Source organism: Centroberyx gerrardi, chromosome 21 (assembly GCF_048128805.1).
Source record: "Centroberyx gerrardi isolate f3 chromosome 21, fCenGer3.hap1.cur.20231027, whole genome shotgun sequence".
NCBI lineage: Eukaryota > Metazoa > Chordata > Actinopteri > Beryciformes > Berycidae > Centroberyx > Centroberyx gerrardi.
Window position 1 is genome coordinate 15,754,849 of NC_136017.1, and position 17,958 is coordinate 15,772,806.

Sequence of the window (17,958 nt, forward strand, 5' to 3'; positions counted from 1 at the left end):
TCTTTAGAATAAAATGAAATAATTACAACGTGGTGTAGCCTACTGAAGAAGCGGACATCAGATGTGAGAAGAAGAAAATTAAGTTTTTATTCTTTATCGTCTTTTTTATTACCAGTACAAAGTGATTTCTATTTTTCAAAATCATCTGGTCGTGTGATTCTGAAGAAAATATTGTAATTTTGCCTTGTTACTGGGGAAAAAAGAATGATTCAGATCAGATGTCTGTTTTTTTTTAATGATTTCAGCACCATGTGGATGGACAGCACCACTGGGTTGTTGGGGTGCCTGGACAGCTCCCCTAAAACACACACACACACACACACACACACACACGCGCGCGCGCACACACACACACACACACACACACACACACACACACACACACACACACACAGCAACCACTGTCTTCCCAGGGCTTTATTTGCTCGGCTTTCTTAATGTTACTGTTCCTCTTGTATGTTATCCCGTCCTAAGCAGACTAATCACTTTCCTAATTAACTGAAACATCTAATCAATTACGCCCTCAAAACACTAGAGTGCGCATGCGCTCACCTCCGGAGCCACCACCTGGCTCCTCGTGACGTAAGATGAAAGAAAAGCTCCTTTGGCCGCAGCGCGAGACAAGAAGATTAGTACACGCGCAGGGAGAGGGAGAGAGAGAGAGAGAGAGAGAGAGAGAGAGAGAGAACGCGCGCGCGAGAGAGAGAGGTAGAGAGACACTGACTAGATATTAGTACGGTCCCAATCACACAGGAGGAGCGCTTCACTTGTCTCTGCCTGTAAGAACTGTACCAAAACTATAATTAAAACCACACAGCTACCACGCCTGTTACTGCTAATGCCTGTTACCTTATTTTAACTGCCGGTGTAGGTGAATAGCAGACACAGGACTACATTTGTCGGGAGTAGTGTTTTTGTCGGACAAGCCTTTTAATTTCAGGAAGAAGAAAAGGGGGAGAAAAAAGTCATGGAGAAAAGAGGAGAATTAGAAAGAAGCTAGCGTCTACAGTAAAGCAACCATTGGAAAAACGACCCAGAAAGAAGAAGTGTCCCAAGAGGGAAGAGGAACAGGATGGGGATGGATTTCAGCACTCTTCGGACCCTCATCAGCAGATATGTAAGTTTTTACAGCGCCTATATACCACTTATGTGTCCAGGTCGCCTGGTTTATACCGGCTGCTTTTAGCCGGCAGTCCATGGCTGTTAGAAATCTTCTAAGATGAACTGAAAACATTTGTGAGCCTTTATCATTATAGGTTTCAAATTGCGCAAAGAGGCAGCTACTCATCCGGCTTAAGTTTCACTCGTGAGAAAGGGAGGGGGAAGAGGCGCATTGGGAAACTACCTGACGTTAGACACTTCCAACCATGCCACTTTTAAAGGAAGTTATAGTTTTGTCGAGCCGGGGTACGTGCCGTTCTCTTTTGAATGGAGAGAAGCGTTACGCCAAACTCCATTCAAAAATCTGCCAATTTAAAGTTTCCTTGCTTATTGGCAGTTACATGCCTCATAAAATACGACCCAGGGCCTGTTCGAATCGTTAGGGGCTACTGGTAAATGCGGCGTACAAGTGATCCACCAATCAGCACTTTTTTCAACGAATTTTCAACTTGATTCGCCTATTATTCAGGACCATCCTCCCTCAAAATACACCGTGGTGCGTGGAGTAGGGAGTGTGAGCCTATTCTAAAAGTTGAGATTCTATTAAAATAAGTGCTGCTTCGTGGATTATCTATATACCGAATTTACTGTTGGCTCCCTTTTATACGGAAAGTATCTTGAGTTGTGTTCTATAACATATGTTCTTTTGCGAATAAGTAAGAGAGCGTTAAAATGTCAGATTTTTGAATGTAGTTTGGCGAAACCTTCTCTCCGCACGAGAGAGAATGAGACGAATCGGGGCTAAATTTTGTGTATTATTTTACCTAGAGCACACGTTTATCTGGATCGCATTTTTGCATGGCCTCTGAAGACTTTATGCCAAAAGAAAGTTATGGCACACTATGTATCGCCATTCATCGATAGGCAGTTCAGAAATACTTTAATAACACTTTAATAAGTGCAATCACTTGCAATGCAGGATTCCGGAGATTAAATATCTACTCAAGACAGAACATGCCGATAGATATACACTGCAAAAATTCTAATCTCTCCATTTTAACAAGTCATTTAGTCTCATAATCAGTGAAATCTTGTTTTTGTTAGAAAGTGAAAATTTCTTCCAATAGGGGACTTTCACTTGTTTCCAATGCAGTTTCCCTTGTTGCAGGGGTTTTCCAGAAACAGGTGTTAGCTAGCTAATAGCTTAAAACATAGCAGAATAAATCATATAACTGCACTAATAACTGTAGATTCAATATCACTCTTGAAACAAGTGGCTCTTCATTGGAAACAAGTGAAATTATTTTACCACAGTGGCAGATTGCACAGTAAGACTTTAATCCTCAACACTGGATTAAATCACTCCTTTAGATATATATTTTTTGCAGTGTAGAAATGGAATACTTCAGCTCAAGTGAAGCAGCTTGTGTCCCATTCGCTCTCATTTCTTTTTCTCCCAGCTGAAGCAGGACTACAAATGGAGCAGTCAGTCACATGAATTATGTAATCCAGTTGTTTTCCCCACTTTCTGGTCAAATCGATGGGCAACCGTGGAGCCCTGGGCCGGCCTATATGGCTGTGGCTTGCATTAGGCTCCGCAGTAATGCGTTTGGCAATAATCCAGACAGAGCAAGCGCTGCTCACATGAGAGGCCCAGGTTTATATCCCGGCTGCATGCTCAGGGAGGCTTAGACACGTCCTCCCAACTGTTGCAAACGGCTGATTAAATAAAGTCCCTGCTGTGTATATGGCCGGCTGTAGAGGCGTATAGTGAGGAACATGCAGAGACAGGCCTCTTGACTGTAAGATATGGGGTGCTGATGAGGATCACAGCTGTAGACAAATGGTGAAATTGATTGTATTGCTTCTGCAAAGCCTGCTGTTGCAGCCTGTGAGAACGTGTGAGGTTAAAAACACTCCTGAAGAATACTGTAGATTAGGGTTAGACCGGTGTATCGGTTTGCCAATATTGGCCTTTTATGAAATATCGGGTATCGGCCGGTCAGTGTTGTAAACCGGCGAGATGATGGAGGTTCCTCCATGACCACAGCTACATGAAAACAGTCTGGGAAACCTGAAAAGAAATTTTATTTTCTCTGCACTTTTTGTTTAGTCGTGTAATTGTTCAATTCTGGTTTTGGTCTAAATGCTGTTTCAGGTGGTTTTCCACCCTGACAGAAAAAAGAGAGAAACACTGAATACTTGTAATTTTTGGCATGAAAATGGGCAAATTTAAAGATATTGAATATCAGCACAAAATCTCAGCTATTGGCAACAGAATGAAAATATCTGTATCAGCCTTCAAAAACCCTAAATGCTTTAATCTGATCTGTCAGTGATTTGTCCTGTTCAAAGGATTTTTTTAGTTTTGCGAGTTAAACTTCAGTCTTCACGGCCATGTTTTCAAATGTGGTTTGTATTTTTCTCCCCACAAGTTTGTCGCATTTTTAAATTTAGACATGGCTCCCCTCCAGGAACTAGTCTGCTTCGCAGGCTGACGGCCATAAGGCGTGTTGAGATTTGTGTTTTCTCAGCAAACAAACTGACTTAACAGATAGCCGTGATTCATGGCCAGCCAGCCTTGATAGAGTGATAGATGGTACAGGTGAATTCACATTAAACCAACAATAATAGAACAGAACAGAACAGAATAGAATAGAATAGAATAGAATAGAATAGAATAAAATAGAATAGAATTAACATCATTTAAACACCTTTTAGGGCTTTTTGGCATTCTATAACTCTATTTTCAATACACAATACAAATGATAAACTCTTTGTTTCCACCCACGATAGTCAAATATTCAGATTGGACAGTGCACTTCAGTTAATGTTTTGTTGTCGACAAGGTCTAATATGGATGGAAAAAAAATGAAAGAACAGATTGTCAGCTTTTAATTATGGGTCTTCATTGTCCTCCATGTTATATTAAAGACAGCAAAAAGACAGAGTTTATCTCACTGTCTCCTTTTAAGTTCCATGCTGTCAAATGCTTTTCTTCAGAGTTTACATGCTTTGTCATTCTTCAGCACAATACACTAAGAAAACAGTGAGTGTTGCTATTAGTTAATACACTACAGCATGCCTCCTCGGTTAAACTTTGTCCACACAAATGGTTACAGAGTCACAGTCATTGTCACATGAAAAGTAGTGGGTAGTGTGTCGTCACTACTTCAGCCAGTCCAGGGACATAAGGGAAGGGAAACCCATCTAAACTCAGTTTGCCCTTTTCATTGGAGAGATTTATTCGAGTTTAAAACACCATTAAAAAGGAAACGGATCCTGTACACCAGCCTGTTAGGGCATCGAACCTTAAAAAGGACATTAAGAAGCTGAAATAGTAAGAAAAGTGAAGACAATGAACGTTAAAGCAAATGTTTCAGCATCACTGCCCACAGCACTTTTCATATTACACTGCACTTTTAATTGTCTTTGCCCTTTTTGAGCATTTTTATCAACAGTTTATTCACATTTTCATCAGAATAGTTTCCCTACATTAAGCAAAAATGAATCCTTTTCTGTCGCTGATTTGTTATTAATAGCTTTTGTTTTCCGACTGGAGGTCATAGTTCACCCACCTTTTTATTTACCACCATATCACTGATATGGTGGTAAATAACACTGATAACACTTTACATTGACGTAGATTAGATTGGAGACTATCAGAAGTCAGTTGTATGAGACAAAAAGAGTGTGAGAGAGAAAGAGAAAGAAAATCTGTATATGTGGTGACTTGGTGGTGTGCTGCCTAGGATGTGAAGAGGGAGGAGGGAATAAAGTGGGAGGAGAAAAGTGAGGACAGGAGGAGAGGAAAAGAGGAGAGGAAGAAGAAGCAGGAAATAGATTTAACCCAGCGGAGTGGCTCTGTCATGCCACTATATCGCTGTCATGTGATATGTAAATTGGAGAGTTCTAGTGTCTCATGATGGTCTGAATGCTGTTTCAAAAGCTTGACAAGAATAAAATTCAGGGGGAAACACTGAATACTTGTAATTTTTTAAATATTTTTTTGGCATGAAAATGGTCAAAATGAAAGATATTGACTATTAGCGCAATATCGGCATCTTCAGCCCAAACGTAATTCTTTTAATGTGATTATGAGAATACTCTGATTAAGCCATGGTTGATGCAAACACATGACTCTAATTAACTTTAATGAAGTTTGTATTGGGAGTAGTAATATGTGGAGTGCTGTGGTACCAGTTGGAGGGTTGTTTGGACTTGTAAGCCCGTCTCTCCAGTCGCTGCCATCTCTGGTTAGCCACAAAGGCAAAGGACGTTATATAAGCCTATAGCTATCTTTTAAAGCCTTAACATGTAGAGTTGTAATCTTCGTGGCTGTCGCCCCTGTCCCGGCCCAACGAGAACGAGATGAAATCGCAGTGACATGCAATAGCACCGGGACTTAGTGTACTTTTACTGTATTCACTCTGATGGCTTGCTTCCCTTTTTTTCTCTTCTGTCAGTGTATCGCAGGTCCTGAAATAGTTTGAAAAAGTCTTTAAAATGTATAAGGTTTTAAAAAGTACTAAATTGTCTTATTCACTATGTAATGACAGCACTGCATGTCCAGTCATAGATGAATATAGAACAGGGTAACAGGATTAGTAATACAATATGCATCCTATCTGCCTTACTAAACATGGTTGAACTTTGTGCCCCCTAACAATTAATTCACTGCTGTCCTTTTTCTTATTCTACCCATTTATAGTTTCATGTCTTTCATTAGCTTAATTTCAATTCCAAATAGCATTAAAAAGGTCTTAAGAATGTAACATAAATTTGGATGTCTAAACCCTGGAGATACCCTGCTTATCATTTTTTTCACTCTTTAATCATTTGACATTTCTGTCACTTCCAATGAAACAATCTCATCACAATGACACTGACTTTCTATTCCTCTTTCTACTGTATTTTAACACATAATGTCTCGTCTCTCTCCTCTAATTATTTTCTTTTTCTGTTAAAGGAATACACCAAGGTTTTAGTAGGTGGATGATTTTGCTGTCTGTGTTCTCATCAAGGCTAGTTGACCAACGGGACGATCTAACAAAAACTTGCTGTATTCCTTTAATCCCTTTACAACCCTTTGATTATAAACCTGGCTGATTGTGGCAGTGAGGGAGCAGCTGGTTCCTGATTTCCTGATTTTAGTCACAAAGTCACTACAACACACACACACACACACACACACACACACACACACACACACACACACTTAGAGGCATGGGGCAGAAGTGAGGTGTTACTGGTTTCCTGCTGGTTTCTCATGTGTGTGTTTTCAAAATTGTGACCACATGTGTGAAACAAGCAAAAAACATGCATGTCCACATCAAGCACATCCAGTGCTAAATGTGCTTGATGTGCGACGAATATCTGATCAATTCAAAAATACCAAAACATTTTTTTTTAATCAAAACCATTTTCTGTTTTAGAATAATATTTATATTCTGATTTGCTATCAATCACGAACGAATCAAACTAATTCAGTAAGAAGAAGAATGGCCTCCATGTTTTATTAAGAAATCAATGGTAAGAATGATAGCCAGTGAACCTACATTATATTATTCTCCCACAAAATACAGTTAAATTCATTCAAGATTCATGCCGATTTGATTATTATTATTTTTACATTTTGAATAGCTTAATCCCTTTCGTTTATTGGTCTGTCATAGTTGACAGATTACACAAAAAACAGAGATTTTATTTTAAGTTTTTTTTATGAATTTTGAAATGTTGAAAAATGTTCTGTTCTTGAATATCCGATGCTAGATCTGCTAAATTATTTAAAAATGAAAATAATCAATAGTTGCAGCACTAGTGCATGAGTCAAGCAGGAAAGCAGTGACGTCATGTGTGCTGTGTGTGTGTGTGTGTGTGTGTGTTGAAGCAGCCAGTCAACATTCCTCTGCTGCTGACTAATCTGGATCTCTGGACAGGAAGTGCCTCTCCTCTCTCTGTCTGGCTTCCTGTCTTCCCATAGAGGATTAAAGAGTTACTGGCTACTGTATGTTCACCCACATAATCCAGTTTGCAGCTATACTTTCAAAAGCTCAACCTATACCTCTTATCTCCTACTGCATATATATTTTTTTATACTAATTGCTGTGATGTATGCTATGAATTGAGGTCATAAAGATTTATGTCCATCTTAAAAAAAAAGGCGAGTAAACTCTAAAACTGAGTTGAGATGGGTTTAACTTCCACTATATCCCTGGTTACAGTACAGCAGCCGGCTGTGCATGAAGCATCATGATGTAACACCGAGTCAAACTGATCTGTGCGTCGGACGAGGGAAGAATAAGCGTTGAGAATAGGTGAATAATGGGCGGTGAGTGTATTGTTGTCTCTGTAGTATTACTGTTACCTCATGGCTATAGCTGGTAACATAGTAGGCGGAATACAGTAGTAGCCGGGTGACGCAGAGGGCGGCGGATCACATGAACTCCCCGGCTCTGTCTGCTTCTCAATAATTCAGAAGCAAGGCTGGCTGCCATCTGTGTAGCGTGTTATGGGAGTCGTCTACAGCGGGGTTTCTCAATGTGGGGTTCAGGGGCACCCAGGGGTGCCTGAGGGGGTTCCAGGGTGTCCCGAGCCAAATGAGGAATAGTTTAATTTCACTATTATGTAAGGTTTTTAGAAATTATCCCAACTACAGAATGTGTAAGAATGACTATTTTAATCATAGTTTTCACTCTAACCACTATTACCTCATCCAAATACAGTGTAGACTAGTTCTACAATCTTCTTCCCTTAAAAGACCCTATGCTAATATAGCTTACGTACTTACTGTGATGTATACTATGAATTTATGTCATTAAGATATATGTCAGCCTACAATAGGTGGTTAAACTGAGTTAAGGTGGGTATACCTTCCACCACATCACTGCAATTCAATACTAAATCAAAAAATCTTCCTAGATTGGAGACAAAATAAGATAAGACAAGATAAGATAGCACTTTATTAATGCCCTTGGGGAAATTCAGGAAAATCTTATCAAATGGGGGTTCATGACAAAAACATTTGAGAACGCCTGCTGAAGACCATTTTCATGTTATACACTGTACATGGTGAGATAACAGTGGTGAGCAAAAAACCTAGGATAGTAATAGTCTTTCCTATACATTCTCTGAATTAGATTATAGTGCAAGTAAACTATTCCTCATTTTGCTGAGGACCCACTAGAGCCCCCTCAAGCACCTACGGGTGTCCCCGGACCCCAGTTTGACAACCCCTGGTCTCCAGAGAGGGGGATGGAATGAGACATGGTAGAATACATAGACAGATAGGTAGAGGGATAGACAGATAAACATGACTACTACTTTGTCTAACTCGTGTCTTCTGTGTCCGATCCTGTTCAGAATAGCTCTCAGTTGGCAAAGTGGGTCTCTTAATAGCTCCCCATATTGATCTAACCTCAGCTGACGCTCTAACTGATTGGAACAGTGGAATCCAAATTCAAGTGTTTCCACCACAACTACAGAAACAGATTTTTCTTACCTGTTTTTCATTCATATATTCTATTTTTCTTACCTGTTTTTCATTAATATACTCTACTTTTCTTAAACACTAAAACACTTCATTAAATCATTCAAGTTTCATCCAATCCAATCTAACATTACTTGTACAGGAATACTGCCAGATGAAAACTTTGTGTAAAAACTCAGCTTTTCAGGAATCAGGAAAGGCAGCCTTTTATTCTGAAGGACAAACGTGCCGTGGGGTTTTGACGTGTGTTCATGTGTCTGCCAGCGACTCCAGGCCTCCTGTCAGCCTCATGCTAATCAGTTAACACCCTGCCGTCCATACTGTCGGCCATCCACAAAGTGCACCGGGGTTAACCTCTTTACCTGAAGGATTTACAGGCTCTCACTAAGCCATTTGGTCTTGGTATTGTTCCACCTCTAGTCTGACTGCTGCTTCACTTTCCAGCCAGAGATTTAGCAGTCACTTGTTTTTGTTTACGTGAAGCTGCAGTACGAGCCATATGTCAGGTTCTGCACTGACAATGACGGAGAACCTCATGTGCCTCTAGTTAAAATCCATAACACAAGTAAATATCTATTTTGCTACTCTCAATCTCTGATTGATATAACACAATAGTGATTCAACCTATATCCAGTTCATGAAAGCTTTTCTATTTGCTGTTCTAAACACCTGGTGTCTGGTAGCTCTTTCCTGGATAAAATCAGGAAATTATGCATTTTTTGTTTCAGGTTTTCTGTAGTAAATAGAAGAATGGTGTAGTTAGCATGAGCAGTGATAGCCACCATGGCTGAACAGACAAAGAAAAGAGAAACTCAAACTGCATCAACAGAAAATCCAAGGAAAAAGACGTCACAGTACTGGACACACTGTTTGATTGACAGGTGATCTCTGGGAGCAGTGCAGAAACACCACAGCAATGAGCGCTGAGCACCAAAGACGGAGACAAAATTGATTTTGAGGATTACCACTTCAAGCCATGAATTTTAAGGCTTTAAATGGTAATACTGTTAGATCAAATATGGTATTTTTATGGCCCTGGGCTGTCTAATCAGTATTTATCAATATGAACATTTCTTCCTTTTAACTAGAAACTGAAGAACTAAATGCCTAATTTGTGATGGGGCAGTGGTCCAAAGGTCACCGGTTGGGAAAACTGGGTGGAAGGAAGTGATTGAGTAATCTCCTATTGCAAAAAAGAAAAAAACAACATTTCACAAATAGCCTAGTTCAGGATGTTACATAAATTAAACTACACAAATGTTTCAAAATCTACAGAAATTGGCCAAAGATATATTTGTAGATGACAAATGTTGAACACTAGAAATACATTTTTGTCATATGAGCTGACAATATATATATCTAGTTTTGGTCACACAAAATATATTTTGAATGTTGAAATGTATTTTTTTTGCCACATGGGATGCTGATGTGTGGATCCCTTACTCAAACCTGAAGCTGCTTCACAGACGCCGATTTTTTTTTCCTCTCGTATCTCCTGTCCACTAATACATAACAGAAATAAAATTCAGTACTCCTGCCTTTTAAAACTCTCAACTCTTAGTCACACCGTCCAAACAGTGTCTGGTGGAGAATGCGAGCTCCATTAAGGGGCTGTATCACTGTCGTTCCAGTAACATTAACAGTGTATTACAGCCCATTGAACAAGGGAGACAGATGATGGATAGCCCCGGGTTAATGGTGCGTAGAGGCCTCTATCGAAAGAGGGAGAGGGAGAGACAGAGAGAGATGTTGTTTGAACTTGGGTCATCATCATAGCGTTGCTCTGGGTTGCCAGCGAAAGTGCTGAGGGGGGCAGGTACACTTTAATGTTCTCCCTGTCTGAGGGAATGATAGCCGGGCCGACTCACCATTCCCCATGGTCCACAGGTCAGGGATGGAGAGAGAGAAAGGGAAAGAGAGAGAGAACGGAAGAGAAGCGAGAGTCCACCTTCCCCCTCTTCCTAAACGCTGACCGTGCACTCAGGAGACTTCATCCCCCTCTCTCTTCCATTTGTTCAGCCCTAACATCTCCCGCTTGCCCCCGCTCTTTGCTTTGCTTGAGACATTAGAAGGAGACCATTAGGACACTATTGATTATCTGGATTATTGGCCAGTAGCGCCCACCTCTGACCGTACGTTCACACAGGAAGTGAGGCACAATTGTGCCTCACTTGACTTGCATGAAATTGATCACTTTTGGTTGACATCTTCCTATAGTCCAGCCATTATGATCAGTGGTTTTGGTTGACATCTTTCTTGACTTTTATTACTTGAAACTTTTAGCTTGAAGCTAGAATCTAGGTTTTCTAAACTGGTCAGTGTTACTGGTCACAAATACCCAGTGGACATTTTTCTTGCTGTAAATACTAGGTGAGGGGAAAAATCTACAGTCCTGTGTGAAGCTGATTGGCTTCCGCTTAATGTGTCAGGCGAATTTCTGGCTGAACTTGAACAATTTCAGCTGGAGTGCGCGCATTTTCGCCTCAATTGGCGCTATCTAGAGTGAAGTTGCATCCATCTTGCTCTGTTTGCCTCCTTCCACTGACTTTGCATGCATTTGTGCTGCCTCTTTTTCCGTGTTTGCTCTGAATGTTGGACATATAGCAGACATGTACCACATTTGCTGTGATGGATTTTGAATCCTGCAAAGTCCACTCCGGACAGAAAATCCTTAAGGAAGCCGATAGGAAAACATAAAAAGCACATTGGAAAATCCATCCAGCATTAAAATTTCAAATTCAATCAATGCATTTTTATTGGAGTATTATTGGAGTTCAGTTCAGTAGTCCTAATGGGTATCCAATAGGATTTTACTTTTCTTAAACCCTGCAGAACTTCTCAGGGTTTTCGGATTCCCTTTGTATAGTTCTCGGATTATATTTTTTTACATTAAAATCAAGTATCAGAGCATCAGTAAAAAGTTAAACTTGTTGTCCAGTACTTTGTTTTTCATTGGTAGATCATTGGTAACTTTACTACATGTTCTGCTGACAAATGCAGAGAGGGAAGTAAATCGACTCATTAGACAGAGTCACACCATGCATTCCAGTTTGACCTGCCTCTTTAGACTACTGCCAGGCCAAAGAGTCATCTGAATGAACATGACAATTTTCTTTCTTTGATGTTCTGCTTTGATTTTGGTCACTAACCAGGCAGAAGCATAGTCGGCTGCATCTCTGTAGCGTCCGCACAAGACCCCATTCAACTTTGAGCCAGTGAGAACAATGTAGCACCAGGCCAGAGTGAAAAATACTTGGGGCTTGCAGGAAAGAGCTAGAATCATCCCTGTTTATGTGTACGTTCATCTTGTCTTTGCTGTTTGAGGATAATGCTGACATTTGAATGTGTTTTCCTCTACAAATGGCCCATTGATTACAGATTAAAGGGCTACTGCAGCTCCTCCTGAGACAGAGTTAAAAGCTTTTCAATGGCATCCAAAGGGAGCCCTTCTGAAGCCACTTTTGCAGTTCAAAGCCTTGTAGCGAGTTGCTGTACACCAACTTTAAAAGATCCAGTTGCTTCTTCCAGACAGTACATTTGTTGCCAAGCAACGTGAGCTAAACCATTATTGTCTGGAATTGTAGATGTTGCAAGGCAGTTAATTGCAAGTGAACACTGAAGTATGTAATGGAAACTATTGAAGGCTCAAGCTCAACTCCTACACATGAAACAATGTTGATTATTCTATAATGTCCAGCGTACTATGGCAGCCACTGTGAAGGAGATAACCATGATCCTCCCTAACCATTTTGACTCTACGACTGTAAGGCTGTCTGTCGTCCCAGAGCAGAGCAGCACCCAGTGACATAACACTGGACATATACAGTACACTTCGCTGCACACGGAAATGTCTCTGGTAGAATTGAGATGGCATGTTGTCACATAAGAGCCAAAATGGGCTGTGTGGATCTATTCATTTTTGGTCTCCACATGACTAGACTACTAGTATTTTTAAGATTACATTTATCCAATTTGGAACCTGGGCTCAAAAAGTTTCGGTCAAGAAGTTGAGAAACCTCTTTTATTGGATTCAAAGTGCCTCTTACTCTGTGGTATGTAGCATTTTAGTATCAATAAATCATTACTACTTTCATTTTGAGACATTAGTATAATTGCTGAGAAGATCATCAGCCTCTACAAGCCTCTACACACTGCGTTTTACATTGTGTGCCACCTGGTCGGATTTGGCGGGAAATCTGCTGGATTGCTTTACGGCACGTAACAGAAAGAGGGCGCTGCTCTTCCAGAGCAAACAGAAAGCTATTCTAAAGCTTTCAGAGCTTCTGGAAACGGCAGATGGTGGAAGGAGAGAAAGGTTGATGGAAAAATCACTTCTAATATGTTTATCCTCTTCAGTAAAGACAAAGAGAAAACCTTTCAGTGAAGAAGCAAAGATCCTCTTTGTGATAGGAAGCAACAGGGTTTATGGGAAGTGTGGTCTTAATTTGGAGAAACACCAGCAACAAAAAAACTGGAGTGAGATAGAGATTGCCAATCGTCTCCACCTTGGTCTCATTTGTTTGCGGTAATTATACCAAGGTATTCCCCCTTTAAATGACTAGCAGTGGGATATAGGAGTTGTTGGGTACCAACGGTGCATGAAGGTGCTTCCTGGGCTAGTAGACTGGTGGCAAGACTGGAATCTGTGTGTGTGTTTTTTAAAGTCCATTCCGTTCAGTGAGTGATTTAACTTTGTTTCATGATCAATTATTTTGCCCTGCAGCTCCTGGATCATAAAACATTCAGCGCATTCAAAAACAGCATCGATAAAATTCTCTGCAGAGACGATTAAAAACATGTTGTAGAGTTCACATTTCATCACCTTCTCATTCCCCGGGCCAGCGAGAGCGCTCTGACGCACTTGAACTTACTTCAATGTGAACGGTTGCAAAATGTAAGGATCCCAGAACGTCTAGGAATCCATTTCCACCATAGCACTTGGCTCTGGTCAGGTGACGGGTCTCATGAGGGCCACATGATGCCACAAAGGTCCCCTCACCCCTCTGATTTGCCCTGTGGATTTTACTCTCCAGCTAAGCTGCAATGCTGGAATTCCTTCTAACATTCACTTAAAAAATTGATAATGAATTCCGACCTTAATCCTGAATTTAATCTCACTGGAGACTTTATAACTAACCTCAGCAGTACTGCATTTCAGCTCTGACGTATGTTATTGGTGTGCCTTTAGAATGGACCAGTGTTCAATAGTGAACATTCACTAATGACACACCATGGCCAGAGGCAAGACTAGTATTGCTCCTCCTAATCTGTGATGTCAGACAAACGTACCCCATACTGTTCTTGAATTCTTCCAGGGGGATGATAGAATCCCACTTGTTTCCAATGTAGTTGCGGGAACATGAAAGAAAAGAAAGGGACAGAGATGTAAAGGCAGAAGAGTCAGAAAGAGTGAGATGGAGAGATGATGAGAGAGGGAGAGAGAGAGAGAAAGAGAGAGAGAGAGAGAGAGAGAGAGAGAGAGAGAGAGATGGTTAATCTCACGCTTAATCTCTGTCAAGGAGATAATGAACAAGAAGAACAAACTGACCATATAGTATTTTATCCCCTCTCTCGCACTCTCTCTCTCTCTCTCTCTATGTGTGTTTGTCTTCCTAGGTGATGTGGAAGGGCAGCAGGATTCATGGGGGGGCATGCGGCAGTGAAACACCATGAATAGCACAGAATAGGACAGAGAGCAATGAAACAGAACAGAGTAGACTAGATCAGACCAGACCAAAACCAACCAGAATAGAAAAGAACAGAACAAACACGAACAGAGCAGAATAGAACGGAGTAATGGAACAAAATGTTGCATAACATAATAGAGCAGAATGTAATTTAACAGAACATAATGTAATATAATGTAATGTAATGTAACTTCACACAGTGTAATAGAATAGAACATAATGCCACATAACAGACCAGACAAGAACACAAGAGTACAGGACAGCAGTTCAAATCAGGACAGGATTTGGTGCGATGATCGGCTTTATGGACGGGCTGAACGTTGTAAAAATAAAAACAACAGTACTTCAACAGTGTTTTTGAATTTTGATTTCAATGGGGAAAATACAATCAGCATCTCTGAAAATATGCCAGCTGACAACAATAAATAACACACAGTGATATTACTGTAATCTGAAGAACTAATCTCAAGGCAGTTTGTTAAAATCAGGATTGTGCATCATAAATTTAATTTATCATGTCATGTACTCATTTTAAGATAATAAAAATCTAATGCATACAAAATATATTAGATTTTAACCATAATTTATATTAGATTTATCCTCCCAGAGATGTTTGTGCTGTTGTTTCATATATAAAGCATACGTCACGGCTGTATGCCCATTAGCTAGTGCCTTAGAAGTGCATTTGTTTGTTTTTGTCCTCAGATGGAAGCATGAAATATGAGCAGTAGCCGAAACAAATGAACAAACTGGCCAAACACTAATCAATTATTTAACAACTCTTTCCATTTTTGTCACGGATGTGTTTTTTTTAAATAGCTCCATTCTAATTTCAAGAAGCCTACTAGGCGACGCAGCTAATTTTGCGATGTTTCAAAAATTTGCTTCAAATCGGCTTGACGGTCGAATGGAAATATACTGTATATATAGAGACAGAGAGAGAGACTAGAGTTAGGATTCGACTGCAGCTCCGGATCAGTTGATCGTCATGTGATCGATTGGAGGCCCATCGCTCAGACAGACCGGCTGCTGAGGAAGCTACAGTCGGTTCTACTGGAAAACAGACAGACAGGTGCAGAGACAGACAGACAGACACACAGTAAGGCAGACAGAAGGACAGACAGGCAATCAGGCAGTGACAGAGTGTATGGGAACTGCTAAGGCTAAGAATGAAGAGGCTGACACAGGTAGAGCTTTCATTTCCTCAAATATTTCATTACCTTGTTGATGCTTACTTTCCTTGTTTCATTCATTCTCTCTCTGTGTTGCTGCATTCTTTCTTTGGCCTTGTTCCACTGTGCCAGGACAACATTTCACCCAACTCTACTAAACCTAACTTCTCTCAAAAGTTTAGCATGTGAGTACAGAGTTGAAAGATAAAGTGAGTGGCAAACATGGCAGTCAGTGTCCAGTCTGACAGATATCAGTAAATGGAAGTGAGAGGTAACTGTTTGAAAACTGTTTGAACTTCAATACCCAGAAGTCTTGTAAGGTGACTTCAGTAAACATCACACAGCTCGCTCATGTTCACCAACCCGGCCGGTCTGTGATGCTTTATACCAAAGATACCAAAGAGACGAGAGAGGAGAAGATCTAACGTTGGTGAGTCCAGCTTTCTCTGGACGTAGTGCTCACTCACTGCTAGTTAGGAGACAGTTTAGATTTCACTCTAAAGTTTTGATTTGTCACTTTCTGTGGGCAGAGAAGTGACCACACCAGAGACCAGAATTTCATTTATTGGGCAAATAGGGCAAATCTACAGTGACTCAATTAGCAGGGATGGGACGCTCTTCTCTGCTGCAGCCACGCTTTGTGATTAAGCTGATAAGACATGCATTTTTACATCAAAATCTTGCCTAGCACTGCTCTAAGTGTAGCACTTCGGTGGGGTTGGATGGACAGCACGGAGATCCCTGCTAAGTGAAATACATCGGCACAACATTGTGACAATATAACCAGATGACTAAAGATTCGTAGCTGTGCAATCACTGATATTGTGATAAACAGAAAAGTGAAATTCCTGAATTCATCTTTACAAAGTAACTTGGTAGCATCAGTTCTGCTGGTGATAAAATTTGGCAAATAAGGAAGTGAAACAACTGGAAATTAGAACCTCTATTAAACCCTGAGTCAATCAATTTCAGGCTGAAAAATAGTCTTTTAGTTTGGTCTCAGGTTTAGGATTAAAATTAGAATTAGAGTACAGTCTAAGGTTAGCGTTGGGGAATGAATGTAGTCAATGAAGGCCCTCACAAGTATAGAAATACAAACATGTTGTTTGTGTTTCCCGCTCACACAAATTGTGTCAGAGGAAAGCCATTAGGCAGCAGAGTCTCTACAGGACTAACATTAGGGAAGAGAGAGAAGTAGTGCCTCATTAGTGGTAGACCAATCTTGCCAAGTTTATTGGCATGTTACGTTTTACATTTCAAAATGTCTAAAACCACTTGTGAACTGATTTGCAATGAAACTCAACCATTCAAGAGACAGATCATGCCAAGCATATCACTGGCGCCCTTTACACCCGGCATTAACATGAGTCTTGTATCCGGATTGTGTCTAGATCTGATGTAGCTGGTTTCCAATCCAATTTCTCTTTTCCTCACTTCCTTGCACAATATTTATGTCCTTGACAAAAAATTGACAGCAAACACCTGATCTCTCTTGTTCCCCATCCATCAGTATCCTGACAATCCATTTCTGGTAGCATGTTACTGTCCGAGCCGCCTGCTGCCTGTTTGTTTTGCTTGTGCTCCCTGGTTGGATCCACACGCATCTATATATCTATAGATCTAGAGTTACATTTATAGTTACATCTATAGTTCTGCATGTGGATCGGAGGCGCATTGCATTTCCACTTTGTTGTGAATGTGGCCAAAGGCGTCCCTGAGGTGGTTTGGGTGATCTCTATGATCTATCTATCTTCTACACATGTATTTTTATGTGGTTAAGCACTATCCAATTACAATTTATAACATTTATTGCATAATTTCTTCATTGAGTATGCATATACTGAGCAAATTTGATAGCTTTTGTAGTGTGCCACCACTAGTGAGGATCCAATGCCTTTTGAAAGGCAGTGGTAGAGTTATTTAAAGCCAGCTGAGTGTCCACCGATCAATGCAGGCAGTTAGTCTGACCTGGGGGCACACACACACACACACACACACACACACGTTTGACTGAGGAGTGAGCTGAGTGGCAGTCACTCTGTTACAGTTGCTGTCAAATCTTTCTTCACTGCTTACCGAGTTGGAAAAATTCTAACAAATCTATTTTGTGATGACATAGGTAAATGAACTACTTATGCATTACTCAGGTAAATTTGGAATTGATTTGATTCAGTGTGTGTGTGTGTGTGAGTGTGAATCTAGCTGACGTGACTGAAAGTGGAGTGTTTTTTCCTGGTTGTAAAAAACACCCCTGAAGCATGAATTTAACATTTTTAACAAGCTGAAATCCAAATTATTATTGCATATGAGGAGTTGTTCCTTAGAGTTTTCAAGAGGCGATCCAAAGATAATATGTGTTGTGTGTCTTGGGTGCATTGCTTTCCAAGGAGGAACTGATTAATGTTTTATCATAGAGAGTCTGGGAAATCTACTTCTACTAACCGCTACAGTGGGGGAAGTTTGTCAAATCAAGCCCTATAGTGTTCTCCTTGCCAATTATAATCAGATT

General features: G+C 40.5%; 1 protein-coding gene across 3 annotated transcripts in view; it reads left to right on the forward strand.

Annotated features, from left to right (window-relative positions):
- The first annotated feature begins 679 nt into the window (after positions 1-679).
- The window catches only part of atp11a (ATPase phospholipid transporting 11A), a 57,163-nt gene continuing 39,884 nt past the window's right edge, over positions 680-17,958 (forward strand). For all 3 annotated transcript variants that reach the window (XM_071908937.2, XM_071908938.2, XM_071908939.2), the window contains exon 1: positions 680-1,117. In XM_071908937.2, the coding sequence (XP_071765038.2) occupies positions 1,073-1,117 (45 nt within the window). In that variant the 5' untranslated portion in view covers positions 680-1,072. The remainder of the gene's footprint in view (positions 1,118-17,958) is intronic.